At 39.3% G+C, this 20,715-nt stretch overlaps 1 protein-coding gene across 1 annotated transcript in view; it reads left to right on the top strand.

Moving 5' to 3' along the window:
- TANGO6 (transport and golgi organization 6 homolog) overlaps nt 1-20,715 on the top strand; it is a 237,730-nt gene that overhangs the window by 82,547 nt on the left and 134,468 nt on the right. Inside the window, exons 11-12 of the mRNA XM_008070045.2 lie at nt 1,925-2,116; nt 11,799-11,933. Coding sequence (XP_008068236.2) covers nt 1,925-2,116; nt 11,799-11,933 — 327 coding nt within the window. The remainder of the gene's footprint in view (nt 1-1,924; nt 2,117-11,798; nt 11,934-20,715) is intronic.

Below are 20,715 nucleotides of genomic sequence, written 5' to 3'. Positions count from 1 at the left end.
GTCTCGAACCCGCGGGCCCAGGCAATCCACTCACCTCAGCCTCCCAAGGTGTGGGATTACAGGCTGAGCCACCGAGCCCAGCTCTCTCCTTCCTTCTTTCATGTTAGGTTCTTGCTTTGTTGCTCAGGCTGAAGTACAGTAATACAATCATGGCTCACTGCAGCCTCGGCTCAAGAGATCCTCCCATCTCAGCCTCCCAAGTACTTGGGACCGCAGGTCTGCACCATCACGCCCAGTCAATTTTTTTTTTTTTTTTTGTGGAGACAGGGTCTTACTCTGTTGTTCAGGCTGGTCTCGAACTCCTGGGCTCAAGCAATTCTCCCACCTCAGTTTCCCAAAATGCTGGGATTACAGGTGTGAGCCACCCAACCCAGGATATGCTCTTAATTGTGTACTTTTTAAAAAAGAAAATTGTTTTAAAAACATGCACACAAATCAAAAGGCTTTGTTCTAAGGCAAGTTATTTTCACCTTAGCATAATTGACCTTTTGGACAGGGTAAATTTTTTCTTGTGGTGGGCTTTCTTATCATTGTAGGATATTTAGCAGCATCCCTGACATCTGCTAACTAGATTAATCCCCTAATTATGACAACCAAAAATGTCCTCTGGGGAACAAAATTGCCCAGGCCTAGTTGAGCACCACTGCTCTCAACTGTTAAGTACTTTGGTGGAGCCCTAATTATTTGTTAGGGAACTTAAGGTTTTCACTTTCTGAGGAAATTTATAATACAGTATTGAAGGATAGGTGAACAACCTGCAAAACCCACAGTAATGAATTATCTACTAATAGAAGTTAGTTCTAAATATCTCTCTCTTTTTTTTTTTTTAAATTGGAGTCTCACTCTGTCTCCCAGGTTGGTGTGCAGTGACGTGCTTTTGGCCACCATATCCTCGGCCTGCTGGGCTCCTTTTGCCTTAGCCTTCCAAGTAACTGGAACTATACACGTGTGCCACCATGCCTGGCTAATTTTTTTTTTTTTTTTTTTAATTTTAGAGATGAGGTTTCACCATGTTGTCCAGGCTGGTCTTGAACCCCTGGGCTCAGGCAATCCTCTCGCCTCCACTTCCCAAAGTGCTGGAATTACAGGCATGAGCCACCACGCAGCTTAGTTCTAAATGTCTTAGAGGAAAATGGCTGCAGTGCGGAAGGTATCTAATGGTCTGACAAGGGCTTGGGCGTGTGAGGTGGCCTAAGGACTCAGTTCAAGGAAGTCTTGTGGTAGAAATTATAAAAATACTGATAAAGTGAGAAGTCTATCAAACTAGTTCTCTGTGTATATATATGTTTTTAATTATGAGATTATAGAATTTCATACACATGATGTCATACTGTACCTATTATTCTGCAACTTAAATTTTTCACCCTAGTGTTTTTGAGAGCTATCTATATTGATATCCATATGGTTCTAATTCATTTATTTTAATTGCTGTGAGGTAATACATACATCACAATTTATTTTCTTATTGTTGGACATTTAGGTTGTCCCCAGTTTTGGGCTATTTATTATAAATGCTGCAAGAAACACAGACTATTTTTTTTTTTTTTGAGTTGGAGTCTCACTCTGTCACCCAGACTGGAGTGCAGTGGCCGCTACCGGCCACCGCAGCCTCGACCTGCTGGGCTCCGGTGATCCTTCCGCCATCACTTCCAAGTAGCTGGAATTACAGGCGCGCGTTACCATGCCCGGCTAATTTTTTGATTTCATTGTAGAGATGAGGTCTCGCCTGCCCAGGCAGGTCTCGAACGCGCGGGCTCAGGCAATCCACTCACCTCAGCCTCCCAAAGGCGTGGGATTACAGGTTGAGCCACCAGCCCAGCTGACTATTTCTTTACATATACATTTCAGACAGTTTTCTAGCTATGTTTGTTAACTTTGTTCTACTAGCTTTTCCTCCCCTTTTTCTTTCCTGCCATGCTTGTAGGAGTTGACTCATGTGGCTGTGGAAAATGAAGCAGAGTTAAAAACTAAGCCTTTCTACAGCAAAAGCCTCTTGGAATTAGAGCAACACCAAACCCTTCTTGTGGAAGGCCAGGAGCGGAAGTTGCTTGTCCTACAACTGGTGGCTGTTCTGTGTGAGAGAATGTCCGAGCAGATATTCACCAACATCACTCAGGTCAGTGGTTGCCATTGTGGACTCCAGCCTGCTGCAGTTTGTCTATTTTGCTTTACATTTTTTCCAACAAAACATTCACAAATGTTGCCCAGAGTGTGGTTTGATGACACCTGCATCAATGTTTACTGGAAAGCTGGTTAAACATGGAAATCACTGCACCCTCACCGGGCTAACCAAATCTGAAGGTTTCTTAGGTCCTGGAAATCCACATGTTTAATAAGCTCCTAACATGAGTCTCATGCAAAACATTTCTAGAGCTGTTTTAAATATTTATATGTTATGTCACAGTAGTTTTCAACTTCGGATGCAAATAAAATCATTTGGATGGTTGGGTGAGGTGGCTAATGCCTACAATCCCAGCACTTCAGGAGGCTGAGGCCAGGAATTTGAGACCAGCCTGGGCAACATAGTAAGACCTTGTCTCTACAAAAAAATTAAACAATTAGCCAGGCATGGTAGTGGGCACCTATAGTCCTAGTATTAAAGAGGCTGAGGCAGGAGGATCTCCTGAGCCCAGGAGGTCAAGGCTGCAGTGAACTGTGATTGTGCTACTACACTCCAGTTTGGTTAAGAGAGCAAGACCCCAACTCAAAAAAAAAAAAAATGGAATCTTTTTCAAAATATCGATGCCTGGCCCTCTTTTAGAGATTTTGATTCAGCATGTCTGCATTACAACCTGGGCATCTTTATCTTTTTAAAAGTCCATGAATGATTCTAATGTATATCAAAAGTTGAGAATGATTAGAAACTCAAATTTGAAAACAAATTACTAATGATGAAGAGATCACCTTTAATTGTGTAGGTCCTCTAACTCATAACCTGCTTTAAGATATTTTAAAAAATGCTTTCAGGGCTATATCACTATGCAAATCGGTGCCTGAATTTTATTGGCTCAGACATTATTTTTACCACCTTAAAAAAAAAAGAAATAAAAGTAATAAAGCAAAGGCAGTGCAGTCACCATATTTTACCACTTTACCAGAATTAGCTGCTGCTTGGTTGGTGAATAGTCAGTTGTAGATGGTATGATTGTCACGCTTAAATCTGATTCTCGAGCTCTTTGTATCGTCCTCATTGTCATCTGCCATCGGGTGTTGCCAAGCAGCATTTCAGTATAGCTCCTGCTGAGAAAATTTGCAGCTGCCTGTCAGCGCTGACTTATCGTGCCCGTTTAATGAGAATTATGTTCATGATTTCTTTCCTAGCCTCTTGCTCCTTCAGTTCACTGACCCCGTGTTACTCAGTAGGGTGATTTGTTTCTCCTGTGTTTATATCCATTCCCTGAAGACTTTTTCATCTAGGCCTTATATTTTTGTCTCAGGATGATAGTTGGAAGGGGAAATGGTCTAAAAACTGGTATGACTAGAGCTTTTGCATTTATCTCCCTTTACTCCTAATTAAGGAACAATGGCGTCAGACTGGTGCAAAAATTATTTGTCCCATTAAAATACCCTTCAGCTAAGGTTACTATGTATTAGGACAAAAAGAACCACAGGAAATATTAAATTGCATTTAGTAATCTTACTTCTAGTGATAATATAGGGATGTTATTTTGAGACACACACATATATGAATAAAGAAAATTAGTTAATGTAATTTTGTTACCTTTATTAGTTGTCAAGATTTTTAGCATAAGAAAAAGAGCTATCAATGTAAAATAAAGAACTAGAGGCTAGACTCAGTGGCTGACACCTGTAATCCCAGCACTTTGGGATGCTGAGGCAGGAGTTTGAGACCAGCTGAGGCAACATAGTGAGACCTCACCTCTACGACAAATAAATAAATAAATAAATAAATAGTGTGGTGGCATAAGCCTGTAGTCCCAGCTACTTGGGAGGCTGAGGTAGAAGGATTGCCTGAGCCCAGGAAGTCAAGGCTTTGGTGAGACGTGATTATGCCGCTGCACTCCAGCCTGGGCAACAGAGTAAGACCCGATTCAAAAAAAAAAAAGAAAGAGAGACAAGGTCTTGCTGTATTGTCCAGGCTGGTCTCATACTCCTTGGTTTAAGTGATCCTCCCAACTCAGCCTCCTGAGTAGTTGAACTATAGGCTGGTGCCACTGTGTCCTGCTTAAAACTCTGTAATATTGAATTTCAGTTAGAAGTGTTAGTATAAAATTGTGATTTATTTTTCTCTTTATTAAAAAATAGATATTTCCTAGCTTAGTCCACTGTCAATTCCAAGAAGGAATGGCAACCTAGAAGTAATAAGTGTTCTTTGTGCCTGTTTTAGTTTCTAAAAACCATTTTCTACTATAAGAATTTAAAGCTCTTTGGAGTAAAGGTTGATTGAGATCTGGGACAGGACTTGTACATTATATGCCTCAAGGCATCTTGTTATGCCTGAATGCCAGGAATTTACCTGAAATGAATAGGGTCATGTCAGTGATACACTGGAACCAATTTGAGGGACTCCCACTGGCCATAGATACTACAGATAGGACAACTGGGTCATTAAAAAAGAATCATGCCTGCAACAGATCGAAGCACATCAAAGATACAAAAATTTGAGTTAAAAAAATGCCTATTGGACATCTTTGGAGGTTGCTAGGGTATCAACTCATTATTTTGTAAATGGATAAATAAAGGGAAAGAATAAAGTCTTTGTCTTGCCTTTTCTGTAGGTACTGTATTTCAGTGTAACCAAATAGTCAGTGAAATAAAATTTTTCTTTATAGGAGAATGACAGCTGAAAATTATGTTTTGCCACTCTATAATGACATAATGGATCTAGGTAACAATCATCAATATCCACCAAAACCATTAGATGAACTATTGATGGGGTACTTTATAATGAGTGTATTAGGCCTCAAACATACAAACCAATTGATTGATCCTTTTTCTCCCAACATTTTCTTATGAAGATGTTCAAATTTGAAAGGATTTTATAGTGAATAACTCTATACCCACCACCTAGATATTACCATTAGTATTTTTTTATACTTGCTTTAATACATCTTGTTTTTGTTACATTTCAGTGCTAATGCAGATGTCAGTATATATTCGCCTAAATATTTCAGCATGAACTCACTTGAAATCACCATAAGTAGATAAGCAGATATTATGTGTTTTCTGATGTAATGCAGCAGGAAGTATGCCTTACCACTTGGGAAAGATTCTTACCAAAACCAAAAAACGAAAACTTGAACCTGAATCTCATCAAGGAAATCCAGGGGATAGCAAGTTAAAAAATGTCACAAGGAAGCAATCAGCTAAATCCAGAATGTGGTAAATTCTGCAGTAGAAGTGACCAAGTCTTTTCATCAAATAAATGGCATGAAAAAGAACTGGATCTTGACTCAAACAAAACAATTGTATAAAGACATTTTTGCAATAGTCATGGATCAGGTTGATTAGAAAATATTGAGGACTTCTTATTGGGTATAATTATTATATGTTCGTTATATAAAAACTAAATCTCCTTATCTATCATAAATGCATATTGAAGCATTTATGGGTAAAAGATTAACTATTCAGTGAAGTGTGTTGGAAGATGGCTCATTAGCATGTGATGATGCAGAGAGGAAGGAGTCATGCTGTTGTTTGTATACTGATCAGAGTGCTGTACCAACTTCTGGGTTCTTTCATTCTGTAACTACATATTAAGGGCCTGTGGTGTGCCATGTACTCTTCTAGGTACCAGGGACACAGCAGTGAACAAAACATCTGTGCTTTTATGGAGTTCATATTCATGTAAGGGGAGTCAGACAATAAATAAGAAAGTAAGAACCACAGTGTGTTTAATGGTGGTAATTTCTAGAAAGGAAAATAAGACAAGGAAAGGGAATGGTAAAGGGAGTGTAATAAATAGGTGGTCATGCAAAATTATGAACTTCACAGCAACTTGGATGGACTTAGAGTCTATAATACGGAGTGCTCTATTACAGAAACAAAGAACTGAGTATCACACGTTCTCACTCATAAGCGGACCTTGAACAATTATCATAATACTATAAGAAAGGGATTGGCAGTAGTGGGAAACTGCTGGGGGGCGGGGGGGGCACACCTCATCAACAAGAGTACCTGTGAAATGAACGTTTATATACCTAACCCTGAATTGTACCCCACATCTTTTTTTTTTTTTTTGAGTTGCAGTCTCACTTTTGTCAACCTGGCTGAAGTGCAGTGGCATGCTCACGGCCACCATAGTCTCGACCTGCTGGGCTGAGTTGATCCTTCCGCCTCAGCCTTCCAAGTAGCTGGAACTACAGATGCACGCACGCCACCATGCCCGGATTAGTTTTTGATTTATTGTAGAGATGAGGTCTCGCCAAGTTGCCCAGGCTAGTCTCAAACCCCTGGACTCAGGCATCCTCTTGCCTTGGCCTCCCAAAGTACTGGGATTATAGGCTGGAGCCACCGTGCCCAGCCATACCCCACATTTCTAAGATTAAAAATTTAAAAAAAAAGGTGGTCATGGAGAGCTCACTGAGAACATGACTTTTGAACAACTATCTGAAGACAGGGAAGGAGGGAGCCAGTGAAGGGCCTGGTGCAAGCGTGTTCCAGATAGAGCATGCTAGACTATGGCAGGTTCAGCTAAGAGGCAGTGTAGTGGAGTGAGCAAGATTAAGATTCTCTTTTCTCTGCTATTTCAGAAAACTGCCACCTTTCTGTAATTGGATCCCTGTTTGGTGGAATAGAAGTGGTTCTACCTGGTGTTTTTTTTTCTTTTTTAGATGCTAAATTTTGTTTTCACAGGAGCTACACATGCTCATCGTATAAACATTTAAACAACACGGAAGTGCTTAATGTAAAAGTTGGGACTTCTGGTTAAAGACACTGTATTGAACACACGGTTATCTGCTCCTTCTTGGAAACTGCAGGGACCAGCAAAGCAAGAGAGAATAGACAATAGTGAAAAGAGAATAGTGAAATTTGGAAGCTGGAAAATAGTAGCTGATTTAGCAATTTGAGAAATTGAAAAGCTAGATGTCTGCATGGGGAGAAGTCAAGAAGCAAACTACTAGGACTCAAGAAAGCTGTTAAACTTTTTGTTTAAAAAATAAAATGAAAAAAGGAGTGAGCTACTTCTCTTAGCAAAACCCTGGAAGAACAGGGGACAGCAGATAAGTGCTATAAAGATAGAGCTGAATTTAGAGGCTAAAACAGTGTGAAAACTGCATAGGCAATAGTAGACCCCTTCATTCCTTCCTCTGTTTGGTACAACCACCTCCCCTTCCCAGTGAAAGACTAGAGGTTTGTTCTTGGGAGTTGTTGAACCCAGTGGACTCTGAACTTGGGTGGGAGGAGCAAACTGAAAAACAGGAGGCCTAAGTTGAAGTCTACATCCTCAACAGTGAGGCCAACAGCCCTTTCACTCGGGTGTCAGGACTTTGGCAGCCAGGTTATATATATCCCCATAGGATTAGTGTGAGGATTAAATGAGTTAATACCTGTGTTGCTTTCAGAAAGCCACCTGATAAATAGTAAATGCTTAATGTTATTAAATTAAAGAACTAAATAAGTTAAAGTGGTTTCCTCTGTACAGAGCCAGAATCAGATGAGAAGAAATGAGTTAGGGTCCTGAATTTTCACTATAAACTTTCAGGAATATTTGGCTTTATGTACTTTTATACAAAGTTTTTTTTTCTCTCTCTCTATACTTTAATGTTTTAAGTAAAAAGTAAAAAAGTTTTAGGTAAAAAGTAAAAGTCTCTGGCCGGGCTCATGGCTCAACCTGTAATCCCAGCACTTTGGGAGGCCGAGGTGAGTGGATTACCTGAGCCCGCGGGTTCGACACCAGCCCGGGGAACTTGGTGAGACCTCGTCTCTACAATAAATCAAAAATTAGTCAGGCGTGGTAGTGTGCCCCTGTAGTTCTGGTTACTTGGAAGACTGGGCGAAAGGATCACCAGAGCCCAGCAGGTTGAGGCTGTGGTGGCCGTGAGTTTGCTACTGCACTCCAGCCTGGGCAATGGAGTGAGACTCTAACTCAAAAAAAACAAAACAAAAACGTAAAAGTCTCACCCCCTCTCCACAGCATGCATAAGTCACGTACCAGTTTTTGTGGCTGGCAGAGCCACCAGAGTGGCAGGAAATGAGAAGTAGGGGGATGGGTAGTGTCCCAAGGGATAGGTAGTTTGGGTGTTACAAGAAAAGTGTTTGGGGGAAAGGGTGCTTCATAGATAACTGTAACAGCTGGATAATACTTCATAGTTCCCAATTTTAAAAATATATATACAAACATAGAAGGTTCCTTTTTTATGTAGTGTAGAGAAGAACTTAGAAAAAGGTGGAAGCCTAGATAGTTCTATTCTAGAATTTAATGATACTTGTGCTGAAATAGAAGCCAAATATGAACAAGGAGTGCTTTAGAAAACTCTCTGGAAGCAAAATAGGTGGCCCAAGATAGTAGAAACAGTTTTTACCTAGTTTTTCTAGAAAGGACCAGTGTCTTTAACTTCTAGTATCAATAAAGTCTTAGGGCTGGAGAGGGTGGTGGAAATTGCTGGCACTGTTCATTTCAGTAAGTGGAACTTTTAATAACCTTTCTAGTTTCCTGTCTTGCTCCCAAAGACAAGTGTTAACAAGCCGTTCTTCTGACTCTAAGCTTGCAATAAAGCTTGTAGCACAGTGTGTGATTTGTCCAGAGAGTTGAACATGCAAGCTTGCATGATATTTAGAGGCTTATTATGACCTATCTCAGCCTTTCCATTTTTAAAATGATTTCTCTTTTGAATCATTAATCCTAAATACGCCTGTGTGTGTGCACATGTGTATGCTGTCATTTATTCAAAGGTGTTTCTACTTAAGGTGATTAATCCAAGTGCAGTTAAAATGATGCTGACCAATTTAATTCCATTTAAAGCTTAGTTGTTAGACAAATGCTATGCAAAACCTTATATATGAATAATCCTAATCCTTTAAAATATTTGATACTTAAAAAAAAAATGACTCTGGATCATTTGTGCAGATTGTTTGAGGACACTGGCTTCCAGATGAAGTTGAACATGTTCACCTCCATTCTTTGTTTAGTAAAATTAGACTGTCAAAATATGGGGGACAAAAAAAATCCCTGAAGAGGAAATCTCCTTTTGAGAAGCAGAATTAGAATCTTCCAAAATGATCAGAAAGTAACAAATAATTTTTTTTTGTTTTCTTTTTCTTTTTTTTTGTAAAGATGAGGTCTCGCTATGTTGCCCAGGCTTGTCTCAAACTCCTGGGTTCAAGCAATCCCCCTGCCTTGGCTTCCCAAAGTGCTGGGATTACTAGTATGAGCTCCCACACCCATCTAACAAATCATTTTTTATAAACAGAGTTTTTTTTTAAAGCAGTTTTAGGGTCACAACAAAATGGAGCGTTTTCCCTATACCCCCTGCACCCACCCATACATAGCCTCCCCATTATCAATACCCCCCAGGAGAGTGGTACATTTGTTACAATTAATGAACCTACATTGACCATTATCACTTCAAATCCATAGTTTACCTTAGGGTTCACTCTTGTTGTTATACAGGTTGGGGTAGATGTATAACGACATGTATCTACTATTATAGTATCATGCAGAATATTTCATGGCCCTAAAAAAATCCTCTGTGCTCTGCCTAGCTTCTCTTCTTCTCTCCTTGATCTTTTTACCATCGCCTTAGTTTTGCTTTTTCCAAAATGCCATTTAGTTGAAATCATACAGTATGTGGCATTTTCTGATTGGCTTCATTCACTTACTAATATGCATTTAGCTCTTCTTTTCATGGCTTGATTGCTCATTTTTTAGTGCTAATAATCTTCCATTGTCTGAATGTACCATTTTATCCATTCACCTATTGAAGATATCTTGGTTTAGCACTTATGCCTAGAACTGCTATAAACAACTGTGCAGGTTTTGTGTGGATATAAGTTTTCAATCCTTTTGGGTAAATACCAAGTACAATGGCTAGATCATATGGTTAGAGTATGTTTAGTTTTGAAAGATGCTGCCAAACTGTTTGCCAAAGTGGCTGTACCATTTTGTATTCCCACCAGCAATGAACAAGAGTTCCTGTTGCACCACATCCTCTTCTGTGTTCTTGGTGATGTCTGTGTTCTGAATTTTGGCCTTTCTAATAGGTGTAAAGTGGTATCTTACTGAAACTTTAATTTCCAGTTCTCTAATGACATATGATGTAGAGCATTTGTTCCTATGCTTATTTACATCTGAGTATCTTCTTTGGTGAGGTGTCTGTGCAGGTATTTTGCTCATTTTTTAATCAGGCTGTTTGTTTTCTTATTGTTAACTTTTAAGAGTTCATTGTATATTTTGGATAACGGTCCCTTGTCAAATATGTCTTTTGCAAATATTTTCTCCCAGTATGTGTCTTGTCATTGTAGTTCTCTTGACAGCGTCTTTTGCGGAACAGAAACTTTTAATTTCAGTGCAGTGCAGCTTATCATTTCATTTTTTTGTGAATTGTGCCTTTAGTGTTATATCTAAAAGGTTGTTACCAAACCCAAGGTCATCTAGATTTTCTACAGTGTTATCTCTATCTGTTTTTGAGTCGGGGTCTTACTCTGTTGCCCATCCTGGAGTGCAGTGGCACAACCCAGCTTACTGCAGCCTCAAGCTCCTGGACTCAGGTGATCCTTCTGCCTCAGACTCCTAAGTAGCTGGGACTACAAGTGCACATCACCACACCTGGCTAATTTTTGGATTTTTTTTTGTAGAGACAAGGTCTCACTATGTTGCTCAAGCTGGTCTTGAACTCCTGGGCTCAAGCAGTCTTCCTGCCTCAGCTTCCCAAAGTGTTAATATTCCAGGAGTGAGCCACCTCGCCTAGCTTCTAGGAGTTTTATAATTTTGAATTTTACATTGATGTCTGTGATCCATTTTGTTTATAAATTATTTTTCTTTTTAGTTTCCTGGTGAAATTCATGAAAAGTAAAGGAAATTGGATTGGCATATTAAAACATTTAGAAAAGTATAAATAGACTTTCTCATTTATTAACTGTATGACCTTGAACAAATAACCTTTTTGTTGTAGTTGTTGTTATTGTGGTCTCACTGTGTTACCCAGGCTGGAGTATAGTGGCATGATCATGGCTCACTATAACCTTAATCTCCTGGGCTTAGGTGATCCTTCCGCCTCAGCCTCCCAAGTAGCTAGGACTATAGGCACATGCCACTACCCTTGGATAATTTTTTGATTTTTTTGTAGAGAGGAGGTCTTGGTTTGTTGCCTAAGCTGGTTTTGAATTCCTCGACTCAAGCAATCTTCCTACCTTGGCCTCCCAAAGTGCTGGGATCAAAGGTGTAAGCCACTGTGCCCAGCCTACAAATAACATTTTCAAGTTTTAGATCTTCATTTCATAGTGAGGATGGTAGTACCGATTTCATAGAATTGAAATGAGAATGAAGTAAAATTGTGCACGTCAAAGCCTTAGGCACTTCTGGGTTGCTGAACACATGGGGATCCTAGGAAAGTGGCTAGCCTCGAGAGGGCCTACAGACTCCTCCTGTAACCCAGATACCTTGTTGTATCCATCTGACTATTCATCTGTATCCTTTGTAATATCCTTTATAATAAACCAGTAAACATTAAAAAAAAAATGCACACACAACACCATGCCTGCCACATAGTAGCAGTTGTTCTTGATGGTTCTTACTATCATGATGTTGATGAAGATGATGTAGATGTAAGATGTAAGGAGAATTTTGATTTTTTTTTTCTTACATCTCACTGATTCTAAATTCCATTTTTTCATAGGTGGTGGACTTTGTAGCAGCAACACTGCAGAGAGCATGTGCAAGCTTGGCCCATCAGACAGAGAGCACCGTGGAATCACAGACATTGAGCATGTCCATGGGGCTAGTTGCTGTCATGCTAGGAGGAGCTGTTCAGGTGAGTGCAGACACGAGCCAAACTCGAATGGAGGAAAGAAAGAAGCAAAATAGCTGTTCTTCCCTTGCATACCCTTGTGAGAAATTAGAATGGATATACAAGTTAGTTAGTTAATGAGAATTCTCTCCAAGTAGAGGACAAAATTGTACTATTTCTACTCTATCACCTAAATAGACTTCACTGTCAAGGGGCAGGGTCCTTTCCTACCTGGTACAAACTTGATTTGGAAACATCTAGTATGGTGTTTACTAGATTCTTAGGTGAATACTAGATTCTCTGGCTCTCATTCTCCAGAGCTCAGCCCTTATTTCTACTACTGTAGTCAGGGAGAAATCCTTAGTAACCCGCTGATTGCTTAGGATTTATCTATGTTGAGTAGTTCCATTTTAGCACAGAACCAGTTGTTTAGTCCATATCACATAGCAAGTTAAAGTTTTGCTTCCAGCCACTTTTAAGTATATATGTCTTTTATGTACTTAATTTATAATTTGTTTTTATTTGTTTATATTTTTGTAGAGATGAGGGTCTCACTATGTTGCCCAGGTTGGTCTTGAACTCCTGGCCTCAAATGATCCTTCCATCTTGGCCTCCCAAGCACTGCTGGGATTACAGACATGAGCCACCAAGTCCAGCCTACATACTTAATTTATATATATATATATATATATTGTGTGTGTGTGTGTGTGTGTGTGTGACAGAGTCTTGCTCTGTCACCCAGACTGGGGTGCAGTGATGTGACCCCAGCTCACTGCAGTTTCGGTTGATCCTCCCAGCTCAACCTTCAAGTGATCCTCCCAGCTCAACCTCCCAAGTAACTGGGACTGTAGGTGCATGCTACTACGCCAGCTTTTTTCTTTTTTGTAGAGACAAAGTCTTCGCTATGTTGTCCAGACTGAACTCCTAGGCTCAAGCGATCCTCCCTCCTCAGCCTCCCAAAGTGCTGGATTACAGCCATGAACCACCACACCTGGTCTTAATTTATAGTTTGTAAATTTATTCTTTTTTTTTTTTTTTTTTTTTTAGTTGGAGTCTCACTCTATCACCTAGGCTGGAGTGCAGTGGCACACTCATGGCCACTGTAGCCTCGACCTACTATATTCAGGCAATCCTTCTACCTCAGCCTTCCAAGTAACTGGAACTACAGGCATACACCACCCTGCCTGGCTAATTTTTTTATTTATTGTAGAAATGAGATCTTGTCAAGTTGCCCAAGCTAGTCTCGAATCCCTGGGCTCAGGGAATCCACTCGCCTTGGCCTGTGTTTTTGAGTTGAGACTGAAAAAAAAAAGTTTTTGGTTCAGTTTCTAGAGCCATATTGTAACCCCGCTATTAGACTATCAAGGAGAGGTTCACCAATGGAATGGTTTTTCTTAGTTGTATTGTCACTGGATTTAGTTGGCTGGATCGATTTTGTTTTTCCTAGTTGAGTATTAATTTAAATAGTCTTTGTTTCCATAAGTTGAGAGTATTTTTTTTTTTCGCTTCTTCTTTTTTTTTGAGTTGGAGTCTCACTCTGTCACCCAGACTGGAGAGCAGTGGCCGCTCCCGGCCACCGCAGCCTTGACCTGCTGGGCTTCGGCGATCCTTCCGCCTCAGCCTTCCAAGTAACTGGAACTACAGGCGCGCACTACCACACCCGGCTGATTTTTTGATTTATTGTAGAGATGAGGTCTTCTCAAGTTGCCCTGGCGGGTCACCAACCCGCGGGCTCAGGCAATCCACTCACCTCGGCCTCCCAAAGTGCTGGGATTACAGGCTGAGCTACCAAGCCCGGCCTTTTTTGCTTCTTTTTATTTAACATTTATTGTTTCAAACCACATCCCAAATGGAAAATAGATTGTGGAGATCTCCAAATTCCTTTCTAGAAGTTTATTGTTGGGGGCTGGCTGTGTAAATTAGTTGTGTTCTAAGAGAGACTCACCTGACTGCTATAAGTGTTGTCCTATCTCTTCCTGGCCCTGCCTATCTGTGAGCCATCCTGACTCACTGATTACATCCTGGATTCCTCTGACTTTGCAGTTAGTTAAGTGAACATAGCACGTCACCCCTATACTTTTGCCCTAGATCTAGTCATCCTTTTTTCCTGCTTGATTCATGGATTTATAAGTGGCTTCTATAAACACTGGTTTTTCTTTCTTTGTATTAGAAAGAAAGTCATGACTTTGAATTATATTTTCAGGTAATTTTTGTCAGGCTAACATTATACTGTTCCTATCTCCTATTAGGATTTAGTATTTTGGCTAATGAAACAGAATCTAACAGTATCTGAACCGTTTTTTCTTTCTTTTCTAATTTATGTAATTAAAATGATTCTTAGAACATTGTGTCTGGGAAGAGGAGTTAATTTGGAAAAAGTGTGGAACAAGACAACTATAATTCCAAATTCATTTTCTACAATTCAAGGTTGGTCATCAGTAAAAGTGTTATGTTGGTAACTCTTCCCTGTCCCCCTAGGAAGCAATTTTTACATGTTGTTGCCGGGTTCATTGGGTCTTCTAAAGCACTGCTATAAGAAGCTGAGCAGATCTTTCTAGAACTTCTTTAGGAAAAACCCAAAACTATATTGTTCCAAGGAAGCAGCAGAGCCTACCAATTATAAACTGGGCTCTAAATCTTTAAATCTAGATTCTCTGGAGTAGGGATCCATTATTGGGAGACAAAAGATACATCTCTTCTCTAAAGAGGTGGAGGTCTTTATCTTGGTCTTACTCTACACTTCTTAGGTCATGTTTTTGACCAAAAACCATTGCTTAGACTTTGGCAAAAAAAGTTACCCTGAGCATGTGACTGTGTTTTAGGTGTTGATAAATATAAAAGAATCACAGCAAATGCTTAGAGGCTGGGTGGAAGTAGTGATAAGCAAGCTAGAAGTCTGCTATAGAATAAAGGAAAGAGAGACTGGGAAGAGCCGTCAAAGTCTTCTACATGCTGATGCGTGAACTGGTTGACTCAGTTCCTGTGCTAGAGTGCTGTCCTTTCTCTCCTTCGAACAGCTTGAGAAAATTCCCATTATTTCAAGCTATTATATAGAACTTCAAAGAACAATCATTCTTAATTACTGTTGCTTTCAAGCAGCCTAGTTCAGAGATATCTTATTTTCTGCTATATTTAATAAACCTGCCACAGTAGGTACTTAATTAGCAGTTTGGAGATGGATGGATGAATAAATGGAAGGATGTAGAGTAAAAGAATAAAAGGAAGAAAAGAAAGATGAATTTCTAACTAAAGAGACAAATTTGTTTATCAAAAGGGAATGAGCATTAAAAAGTTTAGAAACACTGCTCTCACCCATAGTGAGCAACTTTCAGATCTGAGTACACCCATGAAATGTTGTGAATGTTAGTAATGTGTTGCTAGGAGAAAAGGAGAGGCTCACATCTTAGTGTTTTCATTGGCATCTGCCTGTTTTCACAGGCATCCTCTAGGTAATCCATACTTTTCTCAGAATTTCCCTAGAGTGGAGAGACATTTTTCAACCACTTACCTGTGTTAATAGGTGATTAAACTGGCTAAAAAAGCCCTTACTTGGAAACCACAGTGCCTCCAGTTTTACAATTAAAAAAAAAAGAGCTTCCAGTTAACTGCTGACTAGTTCCCTCTGATTCTTTTTGCTTTTGAGATTAAACCACCTATTTCTGCAATTCTCTTCATTTATATACATTGTTAAAGATTTTCAGAACTTTATATAATTTCTATAAAATGACTTCTGTTATCACCAATGACTTGTAAAGGCTTATATCTCTTTTAAAGCACTACAAGCATTTGATCCAAATGCTTCCAAAGATCTAGAATCTTCCAGGACTACCAGCAGACAGCTCCCTAGCAGGCATTAGTGGTCAAAGGTGAATTTTAGGCAAAGATCTATCCATTATTTTCTAAGATATGGCTTTTATGATAATTCATTATTTTTCCATTTTATTATTTCCCGTGATCTGAAGGTTTTTATTTTTATTATTTTTTGAGCTGAGGTCTGACTCTGTTGCCCAGGCTGGAATGCAGTAGCATAATAACGGCTCATCACAACCTCAAACTGCTGGGTTCTGGTAGTCCTTCTGCCTCAGCCTCCCAAGTAGCTGGGACTCTGTGCATGCCACCATGCCTGGCTAATTTTTTTATTTTTTGTTGAGACGCAGGCTCACTATGTTGCCCAGGCTGGTCTCAAACTCCTGAACTCAAGTGATCCTTCCGCCTCAGCCTCCCCAGATGCTGAATTATCATGCCCAGCTGACCTGAGGCTTTATACTAGATTTTACACTACCTCTTTCCTAGGTACATTCTAGTACTTGAAACTAGATTGTGAGAATAGGGAGGAGTTAAATACATTGCTATTATGGTACAAAAATTATTTATTTCATTGAGACCTCTCTAGTGTTCTTAACACAATACCTGGACAATAAATTGTTATTCAACCACCATGCACCTAAAGTCTATGAAAGAACTTTGTATATTGTGGTTTCCATATGATTTTCTTGTATTTGTACAGGGCTTTATAGCTTACAAAATTCTTATTTAATTAGATTCTCACAATAAACCTTTTACTAGGTAGGGACTATCAGGAATGTATTTATTAAAATCTCACATGGGACTTTTTTAGTATATACATGCTCTCCTCTTGCTGTCACCCCATGTCCTTAGAGGGCAAGGTCTCTCCCACACCCACCATCCTCAGTCCCTGCCCTACCTACCATCCAGTGCCTAGTTCTTAAACAAATTTGAGAACTTGCAGACATTTAGACAACCACCATCTAACTGGTGCCCTGACAGTCCTGAAAGAAATCATAGATGTGGGCAGATACAGCTCTGTTCATTCCATTCCTGAAGCATTCCAGAAACTCTGGAAGAGAGGCAGCCAGATAAAGGAATCTGGCACTCGCTGGTTGCTCCTTCAGCCTTAGAATAGAATTCTGAGATCTGGATATGAAATCTGTCTTGAGAACAGTGACAGGAATAAAAATGGGATCTTTATAGTCAGTTCTCAATTTTGATAGTGGCCTTTGGTGACCCTTAAAAAATAGTTAACTACTTAGTGCTTCAGTTTTCTCATCTACCATTTAAGTGAATATTATTTTATATGTCAAAAATTTCTTGAATATTTGTGAACAAATAGTTGGCCCCTGTAGTCTTAGATTCTTCTGATTATAGGGAAATCTACAGGCTTCTGAAGCTGAAAGAATGCCTAACTTTAATTGTCTTATAAATTACTTGATTCAAAATTCACCTACTTGCTCATGGTGATTAGAGAAGTTGCCCAATTGAATGAATCCCACAGTGACTAAGAAGGGAGAAAAGATGTTTGTTTGTTTTTTGAGTTGGAGTCTCGAGTCTCACTCTGTCACCCAGACTGCAGTGCAGTGACCACTCCCGGCCACCGCAGCCTCCACCTGCTGGGCTCTGGCGATCTTTCCGCCTCAGCCTTCCGAGTAGCTGGAACTACAGGCGCGCGCTACCACGCCCGGCTAATTTTTTGATTTATTGTAGAGATGAGGTCTCGCTAAGTTGCCCAGGCGAGTCTCCAACCTGTGGGCTCAGGCAATCCACTCACCTCAGCCTCCCAAAGGCACGGGATTACAGGCTGAGCCATCGAGCCCGGCTAAGATGTTTGTTTTTTAATAGACCTTATTTTTTAGAGCAGTTTTAGGTTCACAGCAAAACTGATAAAAAGTTCAGAGGGTTCCTGTATATCTCCCGCCCCCGCCTGCACTTGCACGGCCTCTCCCACTGTCAGCATCCCTTACCTGAGTGATATATCTGTTACAATTGATGAACCTACATTGACACATCATATCAATCAAAGCCCATAGGTTATATTAGGATTCAGTCTACATTCTTTCAATTTGGACAGATGCGTAATGATATAGTTCTGTAGTATCATACGGAATCGTTTCACTGCCCTAAAATAGTCTATGTGTTCTGCCTATTCATCCCTCCTTTCCTCCAACCCCTGGAAACCACTGGTCTTTTACTGTCTCCATAGTTTTGCCTTTTCCAGAATGTCATATAGTTGAAATCATACATGTATGATGTAGCCCTTTCAGATTGTCTTCTTTCACATAATAATATGCATTTAAGAGCTGGGTATGGCGGCTCATACCTGGAATCCAAACACTTTGGGAGCCAGAAGTGAGACGATTGCCTGAGGCCAGGAGTTCGAGACCAGCCTGGGCAATTTGGTGAGATCTCCTCTCTACAATAGATTTTTAAAAATTAGCCAGGCATGGTAGTATACACCTGTAGTTCCAGCTACTTGGAAGGCTGAGGTGGAAGGATCTCCTGAGCTCAGAAGGTTGAGGCTTCAGTGGCCTTGAGCATGCGACTGCATTCCAGCCCAGGGGGCCAGGGTAAGACTCTGACTAAAACAAAAAAAATCATTTAAGTCTCCTCCATGTCTTTTCATGGCTTGCTAGCTTATTTGTTTTTAATGCTGAATACTTTCATTGTCTCGTTGTACCACAGTTTGTTTATCTATTCACTTACTGAAGGACAGTAATGTCCTTCAAATTTTGGCAATTATGACTAGAGCTGCTATTTAAACAGCCATGGACAGATTTTTGTGTGGACATAAAATTTCAACTTCCTTGTGTAATCACTACAAGCATTTTATCCAGAATCCAAGGAGCTCAACTGCTAAATCATAAAGTATGAGCATGTTTAATTTTATAAGAAACTGCCAAACTGTCTCCCAAAGTGGCTGTACTGTTTGCATTTTCACCAGCAGTGAATGAGAGTTTCTGTTGCTCCATATCCTCACCAGCATTTGATGTTGTCAGTGTTTTTGATTTTGGCCATTCTAACAGGTAGGTATATAGTGATATCTCATTATTTTAATTTTCAGTTCCTTAATGACATATGACATTGAACATGTCTTCATGCACCTATTTGCCATCTGTATATCTGCACTGATGAGGTGTCTGTTCAAGTCCTTTGCCCATTTTTTTTAAGTGAGTTGTTCATTTTCTTATTATTGAGTGTTAAGAGTTCTTTGTATATTTTGCGTAATAGTCCTTTTTCAGACGTGTCTTTTACAAATTTTTCCTCCCATTCTATAGTTGTCTTCTTACTCTTTTAACAGTTTCTTTCACAGAGTAGAAAATTTTAATTTTAATAAAGTACAGCTTATCAATTATTTCTTTCATAGATTATTCCTTTGATGTTGTATTTAAAAGTTCGTCACCTACTCAGTGTCATCTAGATTTTCTACTATGATAACTTGTAAGAGTTTTATAGTTTTATATTTTGCAGTTAGGTTTATGATCCATTTTGAATCAATTTTTGTGAAAAGCATAAAGCCTGTGCTTAGATTCATTTTTGTGGATGTGGATGCCAGTTGTTCCAGCACAATTTGTTGAAAAGACTGTCTTTTTTCCATTGTAAAGCCTTTGCTCCCTTTTCAAAGTTCAGTTGACTATATTTATGGGTTCTATTTCTGGCCTTTCTATTCTGTTCCATTGATCTATTTGTCTTGGTTTTTTTTAAAAGAGGAAATTATTATATAGAATAGAAATGAAAAAAGTTAAATAGACTAGAGATAAAAGTAGATCTTCTCATTTCAGATATTTGGAAAAAAAAGTCCACAATACAACAGAGACACTGAATGTAGTTTAGCATAATGACAGCACTAGTAAAACTATTCCAAAATATCTTTTCCAGTGCCACATGGATTCCAGAAAAAGTTGACCCTTTTCTTAGATAACATATACTTTTACTCTATACATATATATTCCCTTCTTCTTTTAAGATATAGTAACATCAGAATATCAGTTGTTTTACATGTGAAGATAAGCTAACATGTTGTGGAGCTAGAAATTTGACCCTTTGTTGACTTTGCATTAATTTCTAAATGTGTACGCAAATATATATATATATATATATATATATATATATATATATTTATTTATTTATTTATTTTCAAGCTGACTTATGAGCAAGGAAGAAAAGAAAAAGAAATCTGAGTATGTGATGAAATTCTACAGGTACAAATTCTGCAGTTTGACCTATACCTCAAACTTCCATTTTCTTGGAGGACACTGGTAGGAACAATGAACAGTAACAATTTTGTGGATTTATAAAGGGTAAAATGAGAATGTTATACAGGTTCTATGAACAAAGTTAGTTGATTAGTTGATTGGTTAGTTGGTTAATGAAGTAACTGAATGATTAAGTAGTAAATATTCTACCTTGCTCTAAAATGATTTAAGACCTCTTGAAGTTTTTAAATTTTCAGGGCCTCTGAAACCTTATATGGTAATGTCTCCAGTATTTTCGAACAGAAAGGCATTACCATTGATTCTTACTTGTCATTGTTGCACATGCACCTTTCTTGGGAAGACATATAACATTATTCAAACAAAGCTTCTATAGAGAGTAAAATCTTATGTTGTTTTCACCCCCACTTTCTAGGAGATACCTCCTTCTGTCAGTACTCATCCCAATCCCCTTCAGCTTTGTTCTTTCAAGTGAAATTGTATGAGGTATTGGGTAAGAGTGTGCGTTCTGATACCAACTTCTTGAGTTCACTACTTACTATCTTCTAGTTTGTGTTCTTGCATATGTTACTTAGTCGTTCTGTGCCTCAGTTACCCCTGTTTAAAATATAGATAACGGCCGGGCTCGGTGGCTCAGCCTGTAATGCCGCGCCTTTGGGAAGCTGAGGTAAGTGGATTGCCTGAGCCCGCAGGTTCGAGACCCATCTCTACAATAAATCAAAAAATCAGCTGGGCGTGGTAGCGCATGCCTATAATTCCGGCTACTTGGAAGGCTGAGGCGAAAGGATCGCCGGAGCCCA

This window comes from Carlito syrichta, unplaced genomic scaffold (genome assembly GCF_000164805.1).
Source record: "Carlito syrichta isolate Samal-C Ts95f unplaced genomic scaffold, Tarsius_syrichta-2.0.1 Scaffold312739, whole genome shotgun sequence".
Taxonomy (NCBI): Eukaryota; Metazoa; Chordata; class Mammalia; order Primates; family Tarsiidae; genus Carlito; species Carlito syrichta.
Note: the sequence above shows the minus strand (reverse complement) of the source record. Positions and strands in the feature narration are given on the sequence as shown.